At 30.4% G+C, this 17,469-nt stretch overlaps 1 protein-coding gene across 1 annotated transcript; it reads right to left on the bottom strand.

The window, feature by feature from the left end:
* Window positions 1-700: 700 nt before the first annotated feature.
* On the bottom strand, window positions 701-15,166 carry LOC139856111 (uncharacterized). Its single transcript, XM_071845345.1, has 5 exons — window positions 15,044-15,166; window positions 2,010-2,432; window positions 1,400-1,832; window positions 1,235-1,316; window positions 701-1,009 (listed from the first exon to the last, which is right to left on the bottom strand). Exons 2-5 carry the CDS (start codon window positions 2,194-2,196, stop codon window positions 803-805), a joined length of 909 nt encoding a protein of 302 aa, XP_071701446.1. The 5' UTR covers window positions 2,197-2,432; window positions 15,044-15,166; the 3' UTR covers window positions 701-802.
* Window positions 15,167-17,469: the final 2,303 nt, after the last annotated feature.

Here is a 17,469-nt window from a genome sequence, read left to right as displayed (position 1 = left end):
TTGTGAGGTGTAAACATTATTTACAAAAATAAAATGTTAGTTGCTTACAAGTTTATTTATTAGTATCTTAGATTTTTATATGAGAAAACATTTTAACTACGAGTAAGATTTTTTGGGTTATTATCTTATTTATTGATGTATATTGACGATTTACTAACGGGTTAACATTATCTAATGTAACTTTTTATTTGTCCAAAATTTTTAGTAAGGCTTTTTGCCCCCATACGAATAGATTTCTATGGACCTGTCAATTGAATAGTATAAATATTTTTAAAATTTTAATTAATAACATCAGTGACTAATACTTAAATCACTGCTACTTGCAATTTTAATTTTTTTAATAACATATTGTTAAAAACTTTTAGATCGGAGTTATTTTGACTCATTTCCCAAAAACAATCACTCATTTTGTTATGGGACGGTTAGTAGTACGTTGCATGTATAATGAGTTCGTTGATTTTATTCTAAAAACGTGAGGTAGTAGTCAAAATGCATTGTAGGCAGTCAAAAGAGAATTTTAATTTAATTTTTTCTTGAAAGTACACCCACATGCTTCCCATTCCTCACTTAACTTTGACCACAACTTTGAAAGGGACCATTCTATTATCAACTAAACATATAATAAGCAAGAAACAAAAATATATCAAAAATCAAAATTACTAGGTTGCCACCAACTGCCAAGAAATCAAATTCACCTATGGTTGCTGGTTCATATAAACCAAACAAAAAATCATGCAGATCACAAGTCAATAAAACACCATATAAACCCATATAAACCAAACAGACTCTAAATACTTTTTTTTTATGACCAAACACAGCAGCTATTGGGCGACGATGGCGGAATACGACCAGTTTGTCTAATGTATTCCGCCTGTGCCGCCGCCCTTGCAGCGTGCCTGCTTTTCTGGGCTTCCGCTGCTGCCCTTTTCGCTTCGGATTTCTTTCTCACCACTACAATCTTTTTCAACATCTTTGCTTGAGCATGGGCTCTCTTTCTTTCAACTTCAGCCTAAACATAAAAACAATCGACAAATTAACTACAAAACCCCATTTCTTAGGAGAAACATATATAAATTACAATTCTACAATACAAAGATATTAATGGAAAAAAAATTATATTGGTTGAACTAAACGTGAGTACGTGACCCGTCCCGATAATGACTCACATAGACCTATTTACCCTCCCACACCATTTGAGAATTTGGAAAGTAAAAGGCATACATAAAAAAACTACCTCTATTTTTCTCATTTCAGCTTCAAGTTTCGCCTTCTGCCTACTCTGCCATGCTTGATATTTGATCTCTTCACGTACGAATCTAAACATAAGATTTAACTACTATGAAAACCAGCAAAAAACTATAATTATTTTCAAAAATAAGAATTAGAAAAAATTAAATACCTGGCATTATGTTTAGATTTTTCAGTATCTTCCCAAGCAGCGGCCCGTTTCTCAAACTCAATCCTCAACGACTCCTCTGACAAAACATTTCTTTCAACATCCGACATGTTTTTTTCCTTATCTTCTTTACTTGCCCATGCAGCAATATTCATCTTCCCTAATTGAACCCCGAGCTGTAATATTTCTTTTCGGGTTCTGACTTTCACTTCTTGTTCGCTCAACTCTTTTGTATTTCGTAAACTATCAATAACGGTTGGTTCAATAGATGTCGATATTGGTTCTCTTCGAGGTGTTGAAGGTATTGATGAATTTGGACTAAATACCGGGGTTGTAGCGCCGACAGGTGTCGAAGTCATTGACGGTTCTTGACTCGGAATCGGTGTCATTTCGGTTCCCATATCTCTCATTGACACAGATCTTACTTCAGAACAATCTACGTTCATAAAATCGGTATTAAATTAAATATAACATACAAATTATGAAAATGAATGTGCAAAAGCTATCCACACATACCCAACCCGCCCATCTTGTCACCTCTAGTTAAAACCCTTCACGATATATAATATATAACAGCTTGCATTGTAATAATCTAACAAAATGTGCAATTAACCTCTTTTATCATCATTTGCACTTTGTTCACAATATGCATCCCTCGTATCGATTTCCTTCAAGTCTTTGCATTCAGGAAATGGATCGATTAACTCGCTCCCTCCCCAATTCGTTCGGTTTTGCATAGTGTTCTTTAAATGCTTACTATTAATTATCCACTTCTCAGCATCATTCCATTTGGACGACATGGGTCTGAACAAAGATCTTGAAATAGGATTAAGACTCGATCTTTCACCTTTAGGAAACTCAAAACTTGAAGAACTAGCATTACTATCATAATCAAGATTCCCGTCTTCTAATGATCTTACAGGATGAACCGAACTGGAATTTACACAATCCGGTTTTCGAAACTGGTTTGGTTTCACACGACCCTGGTCAACCTGTGTTCTATCGAATGTCACCGACGAAATCTCCGTGCTAGAAACTGCAACTTTAAGCCCACAATCAGAATCCGAAAACATGCTACAATACATCAATGTCATAGTTTCTTTAAATTCAATATTTAATTGAGCTCAAATACATTATTTTAATGTTAGTCACAAAAAGGACATCTTTGGCACATACTTTATCAAAAGCTAAAGATGACATCAATCCAAGATGGTCCAAATTGTTTAAGGATGCTTGGGTATACTTTTTCAAAGTGATTTTTGCAACTTAAAGTATCAAAAAGACCCAAAAATATATTTGTTTTTACTAGCTAAAGGCCAGATATAATCAAGATTATACTTTATTACTCCGGTACAAATTAAAATATACTTATTTTCCTCAGACACTATGATTAAACTAAAAATGATTAGTCAAATAAAACAGTTTATTAATAATTAAAACAAATAAAATACCCTCTTCATCAGAAACATCAGTATTTGAAGAAAGTAAACTATTATTAACAAAATCTGAATCTTCAAGTTTAGATGGTGATGTTCTTGCTGAATTAATTTTTGATCCTCCATCTTTTTTTCTAGGACCCATAAGTTTCATACTTAATTTGCTAGGAGATATAATTCCAACCTACATTCATTTCATTCAATTTACATACCAAAATATAATTTCAAAGAACAAAAAAAAAAAAAAAAAAATGGTTAGATAATTTTTAATAATCTCCAATCAGTTTAACTATCTTCAATTGATTGATTATTAATTATACCATTTTTACCTGGAGAAGGAACATATAGTTACATTAAATTAACAAAACCCTAGAAACGTTGATTAATTGGGGAGAAACAAACAGATGATTCGAAAGAGATATTTAATTTATATGTATAATATAAAATATAATATATAGTACGAAGATTGCGTGAGTATAGCCATAAAATGAACAGAGATATGCTGCAACTGGCTACTGATTTTGTTGACTGTATGAAGTGAGATGACCCGACCAATCCATAGGGACGAATACAACAACATATGATTACATCGCGAGGTACTTGACCTCTAAATGATACATTTTACAAACATTGCATTCTTTTCAAAAGATAAACTTTCATTTACATCGAAAATTAACAGGCATGCATACCATTTCATAATATCCAAACTATAAATGACCTAATCTGTCATTTATTTAATAATAATCTCTAATGAACTTCAACGACTCGAATGCAACGTCTTTGAAAATATGTCATGAATGACTCCAAGTAATGTCCTTAAAATGAGCTAATGCACAACGGAAGATTTCTTTAACACCTGAGAATAAACATGCTTTAAAATTTCAACCAAAAGGTTGGTGAGTTCATTAGTTTATCATAATCATTTATTTCCATCATTTTAATAGACCACAAGATTTCATATTTCCATTTCTCATAAACATACGTCCCATGCATAGAGACAAAATATCATTCATATGGATTGAACACCTGGTAACCGACATTCACAATATGTATATAAGAATATCCCCATCATTCCGGGATCCTCCTTCGGACATGATATAAATTTCGAAGTACTAAAGCATCCGGTACTTTGGATGGGGCTTGTTGGGCCCGATAGATCTATCTTTAGAGTTCGCGTCAATTAGGGTTTCTGTTCCCTAATTCTTAGATTACCAGACTATATAGGGTGATATTCGATTTGATAATCCAACCATAGAATGTAGTTTCGATTACTTGTGTCTATTTCGTAAAATATTTATAAAAGCATCGCATGTATTCTCAGTCCCAAAAATAAATATAAAAAGGGAGTAATGAAAACTCACCATACTGTATTTTGTAGTAAAAATACATATAACATCATTGAACATGTGTAAGGTTGGCCTTGGATTCACGAACCTATATTACGTATATATATATATTTATATAATGGTCAATATCTATCAACAATTTAGGTCAAGTAGTAGTGTATCACAATCCTAATGCTCGAGAGTAATATGTAAAAGTCAACAAAAGTCAAATTAACTCAAAATGATTTCCAAAATTTATACATGATTATTATATATTTTAAATATCGTCGTTTTATATTTTTAAATAATTTTAAAAGATTTAATAGAGTAAATAATAAATAAAATTTATATTAAAATTTATATAATAAAATATACTTTTATATATCTTAGATAATAAACTTTATAAAGTTCATTGAATATCATAAACCATTATGATGGATTTTATTAAGGTATTTATATCATTTGTATTACAGTTTTGTTTGATAAAATAACATTGATAATAATAATAAGTAAGTTGTATTATTTTGTATTGATAATTATTATTATTCTACTAATAATAATAACAATATTTATATTTACGAAAATGGTATTATAACAATATGATAATTCTTATTACTAATGAAATTCTATATTAATAATGATACTCCTATTAAAATAATGATTTTTGTAAAGATGATATTTTTAATATTAAATATAATAATTTTAATGATAATAATAGTATAACTTTAACGATAGTAATAATAATAAAATAACAATTTTTAATGATACTACTTCTTATAGATAATGATAATATTAATAATAATAATAATTAGATAATAGTTATGACGACGATTATAACGACGATAATAATAATCATTTTTAATAATAATACAAAAATTCATTTGACGATAACTTCTAATCCATCCGTCAAAATCATTCGGTATCTAAAGGAAAAGTTCTTAGTTTTTCGCTAGCTTTCCAACGACATGCATATCTTATATCTTATCTCATCCCTAGTATAACAACCTTTAAGATTCAACATAACTTATCTAAGGGCAATATCAAATATACAAGCATGCCTAATTCTATTTTCTCGAGCACTAGTCAGGGATACACTATTAGTATGTAAAAATTTAATTAGGAGTACTCACGTATCAATATTGAGGTTCAATACTGTAGGAAAGGTACGTAGACACAACGGAGATGACAAACACTAGATTGACCTCATGAGTATACCCCTGATCCATACCCATCACCTCCATAGCTATAACCCATAATTTCCTTAGCCCTATCCCACTCATAAAACCCATGTTGCAATAGCTCGCGCGTACCCCTTGTCGTAGTATTTTATGTATAATACTAGTATTATCACTCCTAACAATACTAATACTAATAATAATAAAATTAATAATCTTAATAATAAAATTTATATATAAATAAAATAAATAAGTAAATATTACGGAGTAATATACATAGACAGAGAGATTGAGAAATGGATTCGGCACTAGACTGCGAGCTTTATAATGTGGCCTCACCAACCCAGCTCATATTCGCATGCCATGGTATCCAGCTCATATGCACTATAAAATCTCGTTGCCGACACTTCCTTTACATATGGTACGTAGTAATAGATTTATTTATATATTAATTAATATATAATATATTTAATCTTTAGAATTAATTAAATATTATATTATATTTACGTGCGTAGTAAAAATATAATTTTTACAAAAATGACACGGTCGTGGTCTCACGACTCATGTACCACTTTCAGTTTTTCTGGCGCACTTTCGTATGTTTAGAAAACTAGCCTTTTATGTTGCGTGACGTGTACCTTTTACAAAAATTAGACTTATATAACAATAAATTACCTTTATAAAAATATAACTTGTAAAGTTGAGCGTTGTGGTCATTTCTTTCTATAAATCAAAGTCTCGTTGTTTGTCAAAATATTTTATTTTAAATTAAACGTTTTGTGACATGTACCTTTATTAATAACTAGACTTAAATTAATTAAAAACTAACCCACTTAAAGTGTAACTTTATCCTTTAAGTATTTTGATCATTTCCTTTTATAAATCCTAGTCTCATTGTTTATTAAAACATATATAGTAATATTAGTTTAAATCAAAACGTTTTATGACTAGTTTGATATTGTAATTCATCTTTTTTGTAACATATAAATATATTTTTATTTAAAATATGTAAACTTGTACATATTGTATATCATGGAAGTATTAATATAATAGTATAATAATTAGTTTTTGAAAACTAATAATAGTTCAAAGTTTATTTTAAATTCGATTAGGAAATCTTATAACACGTAACATTTACACTCTAAACCTATAATTTCTTTATATGCTAACGTTTATTTTAGTTTCCTTAACCTTTCTAAATAAAATAACTTAGTATCGATCGACTCAAATAACAAGGGTTATGAAATTCAATCCTCCACCCACTTTTGTTTAATCCCCAATAATTAACACTTTTGTTCTTATATACAATCACTTTTCCAAATATTCCGAATACCGTTAAAAGTAAGAGTTTTCTAATTCAAAGTGGACCTCATAACAGAGACTCGAAATCATAATTCAATGTATCTGATAATTCGACCATATGATATTATCTTTTAATTCCGTCAATAACCATATTGAATAAATATCGAAACAAACTCGTTCATGTAAAGTATAATATATCTAATATCTTGTTACCGTTTTCAATTACTAAGTATATGTTATATACACATATCTATATACACAAAAATGTTCGTGAATCGTCAGGCATGGTCAAAGGGTAATTGATTACATGAATATAGATTTCAAAACTTTCGAGACTCATCATTACAAATTTTGCTTATCGTGTCGGGAACATATAAAGATTAAAGTTTAAATTTGATCGGAAATTTCCGGGTCATCACATTACCTACCCGTTAAAAGAAATTTCGTCCCGAAATTTGATTGTGGTCGTCATGGCTAACTAATAAAATGTTTTTATGATGAATATGAATCGATAATAGAGTTTTATCATAATTGAGTGATATAGATAAAACGATTTGTTTTTGTGAAGAGCACGAATGAAGCTATCACCTAAGAGTGAAAATGAATAAATGCAGGTTTGACCTAACAGGTGGCGTAGTCAAGATTGATTTCCGAAATTTAAGGAATTTAGAAGAAGATCTCCATAATAAGATTTGATTCGTCGGTAATTAAGGAGATTAGGATCCTCTTTGGTTATACGCGATAATCTGCTTTGATTGCTTTGTCTATAAATCCACCCCCTTCGTTTCCTTACAACTCACACCTACTATTCTTTCTTCCTCAATTCATACTTTAAAGTATTCATTAATATGCTCCATCCCATCCTGATCCTTGATATCCTCTTAACTTTCATATCTGTCATTCTTCTTTTAAATCTGCCACCGGAAGAATCTATTTACTTCTACTATACTCTTGGGTTTATAGTTTTTCTAGTCCTCCCGTGTCTTTATATTGCTATTTGCATTGACATCTACGGTTTATAATTTATGGGTGGTTGTTGGGTTTTATATCTTCCCTTATACTTCGATGTCCCTGCTTCTGTCTTCTATAATCATTGTCATCCATAGTTAATGCTCCCTTCTATTTGTTGCGATCTATACTCCAATTTCTGTTCCGGAGCTTTGTCCTTTCGTTTCTTCTTCTTGCGATTTAACATCTCTTGTAATGGTCCGGAATTCGTAGGTATAGATTTCAGAATGAACATAGTAATTGTTCTAAGAAGGAAATGGTAATGGTAAAATATTGATTTGTTAAATTACCAGACTACCCTGGAAAAGACCGAATCATCAAGAAATATTTTCTTGATATATTTAGAGGTTAGATAGAATGTAAGAGTCGTGTAAATGACACATGATGACGGTATGTCCTGTGAATCATCACGTCCATTAGAAACTCAACATGAATTACTGTAATATAATCACGTTGATCAAGTGTCATTATATTATACTAATTCATGCTTCAGTTCCCAACACTACTTCAAAATATTCCTATTTTAAACTTGAATGTTTCAGAATTTAGAAACTAAAATAGTTTCTTTTATGATGTAATACAGATAGCGCGAAGAGGTAAATGATTTCAAATAAGAAAAATTAAGAAAATATCTTCAGAAATATGGAGGATATTTATAATGAAAGATATGATGATATTTTAGAATTTCTAATATCAGAAGATGATGAAGAATATTGTCTGCAGGGGTTTAGAGTCAGGAGCAAGGTATTCGTTAATGACTTCAGCAGGTATTGAATCATTTAGATCCTTTGAAGTCAGGTTCAGTCTTTGTAATTTGTCCACAGCCTCCTTCCTACTTTGCTCAATGCGTTTTTCAGTTCCAAAACTTCTCTTTTTCTGCGCTTTGCCAGCACACTATCTTCTATCATCAAACTCTTGGCCATTTAGACCATCTACCATTTTTATGTTTCCTCTACATTTAATGCTATAATATTTGAATCACTGGTTATCAATTCGAGATGGGTTCAGAAAAATCGTGTTTTAGATGATTAAACGCTGGTGGTAATATGGTGGAATATGAAAGGTTCCCCAGTAATAATGACGAAAGGGAAACGTATCTATCAGGGTTATAATAAGACTGGTCCGACAGAAAAATCGAAGTTGACTTGCTGGAGCTGTGACAAAATTGGCTACTTTGAAAAGGAATCGAAATGTTGTTTTTGCTAGAAGAATTCGACGCAGGTACATGTTAGATTACGACTTTTGTTTCGAGAGTTTTTCAGGTACAAAACTTCGGGTAACGTGTGGTTGGATCATCATCTCAATTGTTTATTATTTAAAGTGTCTTCTAGAATTTCGAAGGGTTTTAATTGCATATTTTCATAGTCAATATCCAAATGATGAAATCGTCCTAAATCCCGAATGAGTTTTCATTTCCATCTTGTGTGTTATGATTAAAAGTGATGTTCTATCACAGTTTTGAAGTCAAAGTATAGCTTTGAAAATGTAAAGATCTAAGAGTGATGATTTTGGTTGTATCTCGAGTTGAATTCTGAAATTCCCAAAATCAGTATATGTAATTAGATTTGAATGAGTATGGTTGTTTTGATTTCTATAGAAGAATGTATATTGGTTTAGTTGATGATTATTGAATCAGAATTGAAGAATGTAACATATTAATTGTGATTTTCTATATCTCTCGGGTATTACCTACCCGTTAAAAAAAATTCACAAATAATATTTTGAACAAGAATTCTCATTACAATCTTTATGAAAATATATGTGGGTATATTTTCTTCAGATGTAGTACAGATTCAATGAGTTAATATCATACTAAGCTCATTTGATTTTCGGTTTGAATTAGAAATGAATTTTCTCTAAAACATTAAAGATTACATAATCTTTGCGGAGTATTTCACTAATGTAATCAATGCTTCAATATTTATATGTATTTCCTTAGTGAATCATGCTGATGCTCATAGAACTCTTGCTAACTTCGCAAGATACGAATATTGTTTTCCCGTAAATTTCGGGTATATCAAAGATGAAAGTGTATAATCAAACATGTTATTGAATGATACACTTGATTTATTATGAAATAAAATTCATTGAGTTGAAGCAGAGATTGTAGTTAACAATGATTAAATTGTTAACGAAGAATGTACATCATAGCAAATTAATAATATGAATTAACCAGATAGTTAAGTTCCATACATAATAGCTTAGTACAGAAAGATTTATTATGGTTAAAAATTTATATATATATATATATATAGAATATACATATAAATTCTTTGGAGAGACTGAGTTAATACTTCATAACTCGTTGATACAATATACTCATTATTAATTCGTAATGGTTTCCACAGTGATTCTTAAACTGGCGAGACTTGTGAGGTTGGAGGTGCTGATGATTCTAACAATGTTGACAGCATTGACTGTGTTGGTGAGGCTATTGGTACTGCCGATGCTGTTGGTAAAACAAGTCTAGCTTGTACCTTACGCACTAGTCTTGTTAGGGTTTCGGTTCTTCTCTCTATCATCTCTGTCCACTCATCTAGTTTTTGGTTAAGGCTGAAATAGATAATCTCTAATACTTTAGAGATTACATAATCACCACAGAATGTTTCTCCGATGAAGTTATGAATCAATACTTCATCATTTGTTGTTGTTGGTACTCCTTGGTATCTTTAGTGCGTGTGACGTTGATATCCGATATACAGATTGAGATATTAAGGTGTGTGAATTGGATGTGATTGTTGGTGGTGATAATGATCCTGTTGTTGATGGTGGTGCTGTTGATGCCGGTGATGCTACTGGAGCTTATGGTTTTGAGGCTTGCGAGGTGGATGTTACTGGCGGTACTGGTTACGCTGCTGGTGCTGCTGATGGTTTTTGTAACCTTCGCACCATATTCTCCAAAGCCACTACCCGAGCGCGAAGCTCGTTGACTTCTTCTATTACACCGGGATGGTCAGCAGTTCGGACGAGCGGATAAATATAATCTAGAATTTGGTGTAGTATATAATCGTGACGAGATACTCTGGAGATGAGAGAGAAAATGGTTTCTCGAACAGGTTCGCCGGTAAGTGCTTCAGGTTCATCACCAAGAGGGCAATTTGGTGGATGGAAGGGATCACCTTCTTCTTGTCTCCAATGATTGAGAAGGCTGCGAACCCATCCCCATTTCATCCAGAATAGATGATGGCTGATTGGTTGCTCCATTCCGGTCACACTGTTGTCAGAGCTCGAATGAAACTCCATATCGGAAAAGCTGTCGTACTCTGAGGAATTCGAACTGGTTGAGGGATCCATCTCGTATGCTCAAGGGAATGGATTTTTGATATGAAATAGATTACAAGAGTTAGATTTCGTATTCTTCAATACATAGTTTACATATGTATATATAATACCAAAATCCCATAAATTACAGAAGAATCTTTGAAAAATGTCGTTCAAAGTTCACAGTAACAGATATGCCAGGATAAGATTTCGTCTATACACTATTATGCAATAAATGCAAGAAAACGCGTTTAGACTAAAGAATAATAAGCAAGTAGTTTCTTAAGGATAGTAGTAAATGATTTCCGACTAAAAATGATAAGCAAAACTTTTGACATGCAGACACGGTCGAAGTCCAGACTCACTAATGTATCCTAACGACTATCTGTTAGACACACTAATGCAAGACCTGGTTCGCTAAGACCACCGCTCTGATACCACATGAGATGACCCGACCCAATCCATAGGGACGAATACAACAACATATGATTACATCGCGAGGTACTTGACCTCTAAATGATACATTTTACAAACATTGCATTCTTTTCAAAAGATAAACTTTCATTTACATCGAAAATTAACAGGCATGCATACCATTTCATAATATCCAAACTATAAATGACCTAATCTGTCATTTATTTAATAATAATCTCTAATGAACTTCAACGACTCGAATGCAACGTCTTTGAAAATATGTCATGAATGACTCCAAGTAATGTCCTTAAAATGAGCTAATGCACAACGGAAGATTTCTTTAACACCTGAGAATAAACATGCTTTAAAATGTCAACCAAAAGGTTGGTGAGTTCATTAGTTTATCATAATCATTTATTTCCATCATTTTAATAGACCACAAGATTTCATATTTCCATTTCTCATAAACATACGTCCCATGCATAGAGACAAAATATCATTCATATGGATTGAACACCTGGTAACCGACATTCACAATATGTATATAAGAATATCCCCATCATTCCGGGATCCTCCTTCGGACATGATATAAATTTTGAAGTACTAAAGCATCCGGTACTTTGGATGGGGCTTGTTGGGCCCGATAGATCTATCTTTAGAGTTCGCGTCAATTAGGGTTTCTGTTCCCTAATTCTTAGATTACCAGACTATATAGGGTGATATTCGATTTGATAATCCAACCATAGAATGTAGTTTCGATTACTTGTGTCTATTTCGTAAAATATTTATAAAAGCATCGCATGTATTCTCAGTCCCAAAAATAAATATAAAAAGGGAGTAATGAAAACTCACCATACTGTATTTTGTAGTAAAAATACATATAACATCATTGAACAGGTGTAAGGTTGGCCTTGGATTCACGAACCTATATTACGTATATATATATTTATATAATGGTCAATATCTATCAACAATTTAGGTCAAGTAGTAGTGTATCACAATCCTAATGCTCGAGAGTAATATGTAAAAGTCAACAAAAGTCAAATTAACTCAAAATGATTTCCAAAATTTATACATGATTATTATATATTTTAAATATCGTCGTTTTATATTTTTAAATAATTTTAAAAGATTTAATAGAGTAAATAATAAATAAAATTTATATTAAAATTTATATAATAAAATATACTTTTATATATCTTAGATAATAAACTTTATAAAGTTCATTGAATATCATAAACCATTATGATGGATTTTATTAAGGTATTTATATCATTTGTATTACAGTTTTGTTTGATAAAATAACATTGATAATAATAATAAGTAAGTTGTATTATTTTGTATTGATAATTATTATTATTCTACTAATAATAATAACAATATTTATATTTACGAAAATGGTATTATAACAATATGATAATTCTTATTACTAATGAAATTCTATATTAATAATGATACTCCTATTAAAATAATGATTTTTGTAAAGATGATATTTTTAATATTAAATATAATAATTTTAATGATAATAATAGTATAACTTTAACGATAGTAATAATAATAAAATAACAATTTTTAATGATACTACTTCTTATAGATAATGATAATATTAATAATAATAATAATTAGATAATAGTTATGACGACGATTATAACGACGATAATAATAATCATTTTTAATAATAATACAAAAATTCATTTGACGATAACTTCTAATCCATCCGTCAAAATCATTCGGTATCTAAAGGAAAAGTTCTTAGTTTTTCGCTAGCTTTCCAACGACATGCATATCTTATATCTTATCTCATCCCTAGTATAACAACCTTTAAGATTCAACATAACTTATCTAAGGGCAATATCAAATATACAAGCATGCCTAATTCTATTTTCTCGAGCACTAGTCAGGGATACACTATTAGTATGTAAAAATTTAATTAGGAGTACTCACGTATCAATATTGAGGTTCAATACTGTAGGAAAGGTACGTAGACGCAACGGAGATGACAAACACTAGATTGACCTCATGAGTATACCCCTGATCCATACCCATCACCTCCATAGCTATAACCCATAATTTCCTTAGCCCTATCCCACTCATAAAACCCATGTTGCAATAGCTCGCGCGTACCCCTTGTCGTAGTATTTTATGTATAATACTAGTATTATCACTCCTAACAATACTAATACTAATAATAATAAAATTAATAATCTTAATAATAAAATTTATATATAAATAAAATAAATAAGTAAATATTACGGAGTAATATACATAGACAGAGAGATTGAGAAATGGATTCGGCACTAGACTGCGAGCTTTATAATGTGGCCTCACCAACCCAGCTCATATTCGCATGCCATGGTATCCAGCTCATATGCACTATAAAATCTCGTTGCCGACACTTCCTTTACATATGGTACGTAGTAATAGATTTATTTATATATTAATTAATATATAATATATTTAATCTTTAGAATTAATTAAATATTATATTATATTTACGTGCGTAGTAAAAATATAATTTTTACAAAAATGACACGGTCGTGGTCTCACGACTCATGTACCACTTTCAGTTTTTCTGGCGCACTTTCGTATGTTTAGAAAACTAGCCTTTTATGTTGCGTGACGTGTACCTTTTACAAAAATTAGACTTATATAACAATAAATTACCTTTATAAAAATATAACTTGTAAAGTTGAGCGTTGTGGTCATTTCTTTCTATAAATCAAAGTCTCGTTGACATGTACCTTTATTAATAACTAGACTTAAATTAATTAAAAACTAACCCACTTAAAGTGTAACTTTATCCTTTAAGTATTTTGATCATTTCCTTTTATAAATCCTAGTCTCATTGTTTATTAAAACATATATAGTAATATTAGTTTAAATCAAAACGTTTTATGACTAGTTTGATATTGTAATTCATCTTTTTTGTAACATATAAATATATTTTTATTTAAAATATGTAAACTTGTACATATTGTATATCATGGAAGTATTAATATAATAGTATAATAATTAGTTTTTGAAAACTAATAATAGTTCAAAGTTTATTTTAAATTCGATTTGGAAATCTTATAACACGTAACATTTACACTCTAAACCTATAATTTCTTTATATGCTAACGTTTATTTTAGTTTCCTTAACCTTTCTAAATAAAATAACTTAGTATCGATCGACTCAAATAACAAGGGTTATGAAATTCAATCCTCCACCCACTTTTGTTTAATCCCCAATAATTAACACTTTTGTTCTTATATACAATCACTTTTCCAAATATTCCGAATACCGTTAAAAGTAAGAGTTTTCTAATTCAAAGTGGACCTCATAACAGAGACTCGAAATCATAATTCAATGTATCTGATAATTCGACCATATGATATTATCTTTTAATTCCGTCAATAACCATATTGAATAAATATCGAAACAAACTCGTTCATGTAAAGTATAATATATCTAATATCTTGTTACCGTTTTCAATTACTAAGTATATGTTATATACACATATCTATATACACAAAAATGTTCGTGAATCGTCAGGCATGGTCAAAGGGTAATTGATTACATGAATATAGATTTCAAAACTTTCGAGACTCATCATTACAAATTTTGCTTATCGTGTCGGGAACATATAAAGATTAAAGTTTAAATTTGATCGGAAATTTCCGGGTCATCACATGAAGATATTGAATTAAAAACATTTTGCAGAATAAAGAGTAAATAAAATTAACCTGAGGAACCTTGTGATTGTGAATCCGTTCGTACTCCATTATGTAATAGATTCTGTGTTCTGTATGTTTGTATATGTATTATGTATATATAATAGTATATATTTAAAATCAATTAAACCGTAAAATAGCAGCAACAAACAGTGAGTGAAGTACACAGAAACACAAACAGAAACTGGAAAATGGTAAAAATAATTGAAATCGATTTTATTTCATGTAAATTCGTGATGAGAGGAGGGAGGGAGAAATAGATGAAAGCTGACAAAGGAGGAATCACCAATATAATTTAACTAAATATGACGTCTTTTAACCATTTTCACCTTCCCCTTTTAATATATATATATATATATATATATATATATATATATATATATATATATATATATATATATATATATATATATATATATATATATATGGGCAGGATCAATGGGGAAGTAACCAATCGGGGTGAAGCGGGGAGAAGCAAATTTTTTTTTTTTCGATTTTTGAAAAAACTTTGTTCACGAACATTATAGATTTGATGAAAATAAGAACATTTAGAAAAGACACTTCGTGATGAATGTTATTATTTTGGCGGGAAAACGATCGACAAAAATAACATTCAAGATAATATTATTCGTGAAGAATGTTAATGTTTTTTTTCTTCATGTTTTGTGAAGTAATATTTAGCCCGATTTAGAGTTTAGGGTTTAGGGTTTGGTGTTTTGGGTTTATTCCATAAACCCAAAACACCAAACCCTAAACTCTAAACCGTTCGTGTTAAAAACTCGATCTAAATCCTAAATCTAAACCCTAAATCTAAACCCTAAACCCTAAATTTCTAAACCCTAATATCTAAACCCTATAAACCATAATATCTAAACCCTAATGTCTAAAACCTCAACATACGCTCGAAAAACACGATAATTGTTATATATTACTTCTTCGAGCGTTTTCCAGCTAAAATAATAACATTTATCACGAAGTGTCTTTTCTAAATGTTCTTATTTTCATCCAATCTATAATGTTCGTGAACAAAGTTTTTTCAAAAAACGAAAAAAAAAAAAATTGCTTCCCCCCGATTGGTTACTTCCCTCTTGATCCTACCACTATATATATATATATATATACATATATATATATACATACATATATATATATATACATACATATATATATATATATATACATATATATATATATACATACATATATATATATACATACATATATATATATATACATACATATATATATATGTATGATACATATATATATATATATATATATATATATATATATATATATATATATATATATATATATATATATATATATATATATATATATATATATATGGAGAGGATCCAGTGAGATTCCAATTGGTGTGAGAACCCTGAGAACCGGTGAGCGAACAAAAACAGAGGAAGTCGAACAAAAAATTTGGCGGCCGAACAAAAAAATGTGAGTCGAGCAAAAATTTAGATGCATGTTCTACATTTTCTGTTGGATTCTACGAAATTGTAGAACACAAATTCGTTTGAATTTGGGAAAATTTGTTCGCCCGCCTGAATTTTTATTGTGTTCTACAAAATTTTGGTTTGGTTCTACAAAATTGTAGAACGAAAATTGGTTTGAATTTCTTTTTTTTTTTGGTTCGAATTTCACTGTTTTTTTCAAAAATCAAATTTTTTTTTATTTAGCCCGATTTAGGGTTTAGGGTTTAGGGTTTAGGGTTTACGGAATCAATTTTTTTTTATTTAGCCCGATTTAGAGTTTAGGGTTTAGGGTTTAGAGTTTTTGGGTTTACTCCGTAAACCCTAAACCCTAAACTCTAAACCCTAAACTCTAAACCGTTCGTGTAAAAAACTCATTCTAAACCCTAAATCTAAACCCATAAACCCTAAAATCTAAACCCTGATGTAATACCCCGTCAAAATGAAGCTATGACATGCTGTATTACTAGAGGTCAAAGTCCAGTCTTCGTACTCTATATGCTTTAATCCTTAGTTTTCATGTTTTACCTCTAACATTTCTTTTATTGCGGAAGCGTAGCTAAAGTAGATTACCTGAGAATAACATGCTAAAAACGTCAACACAAAGGTTGAGTGAATCATAGGTTTAGGTAGTATAAAGTGTAGAGTGTAGACCACAAGATTTTGTTTGCATGCTCGCAAGCACCTTTAAAAATTTAAAAAGATTCTATAAGTTTGAGCACCCGATAACTAAGCCTTAACGTTTGTTTAGTACCCATGTTGTTACTACATCTAACCAAAATGTACCACCTCAAATAGTATACGCCCGTTAAGTTTATGTTAGTTTCTAACTCGGACGGAGGATGTCAAGCCCTATGGATCCATATACATCTATTCGCGCCCACCAGTTCCTAAACTGGTAGTTACTAGTTACCAAAGCTAAGGGATTTTCGGTTATAACTCAGCATAGAA

The sequence above is a fragment of the Rutidosis leptorrhynchoides genome, chromosome 6 (genome assembly GCF_046630445.1).
Source record: "Rutidosis leptorrhynchoides isolate AG116_Rl617_1_P2 chromosome 6, CSIRO_AGI_Rlap_v1, whole genome shotgun sequence".
Classification (NCBI taxonomy): Eukaryota; Viridiplantae; Streptophyta; class Magnoliopsida; order Asterales; family Asteraceae; genus Rutidosis; species Rutidosis leptorrhynchoides.
This window is presented reverse-complemented; position numbering and strand designations above follow the sequence as displayed.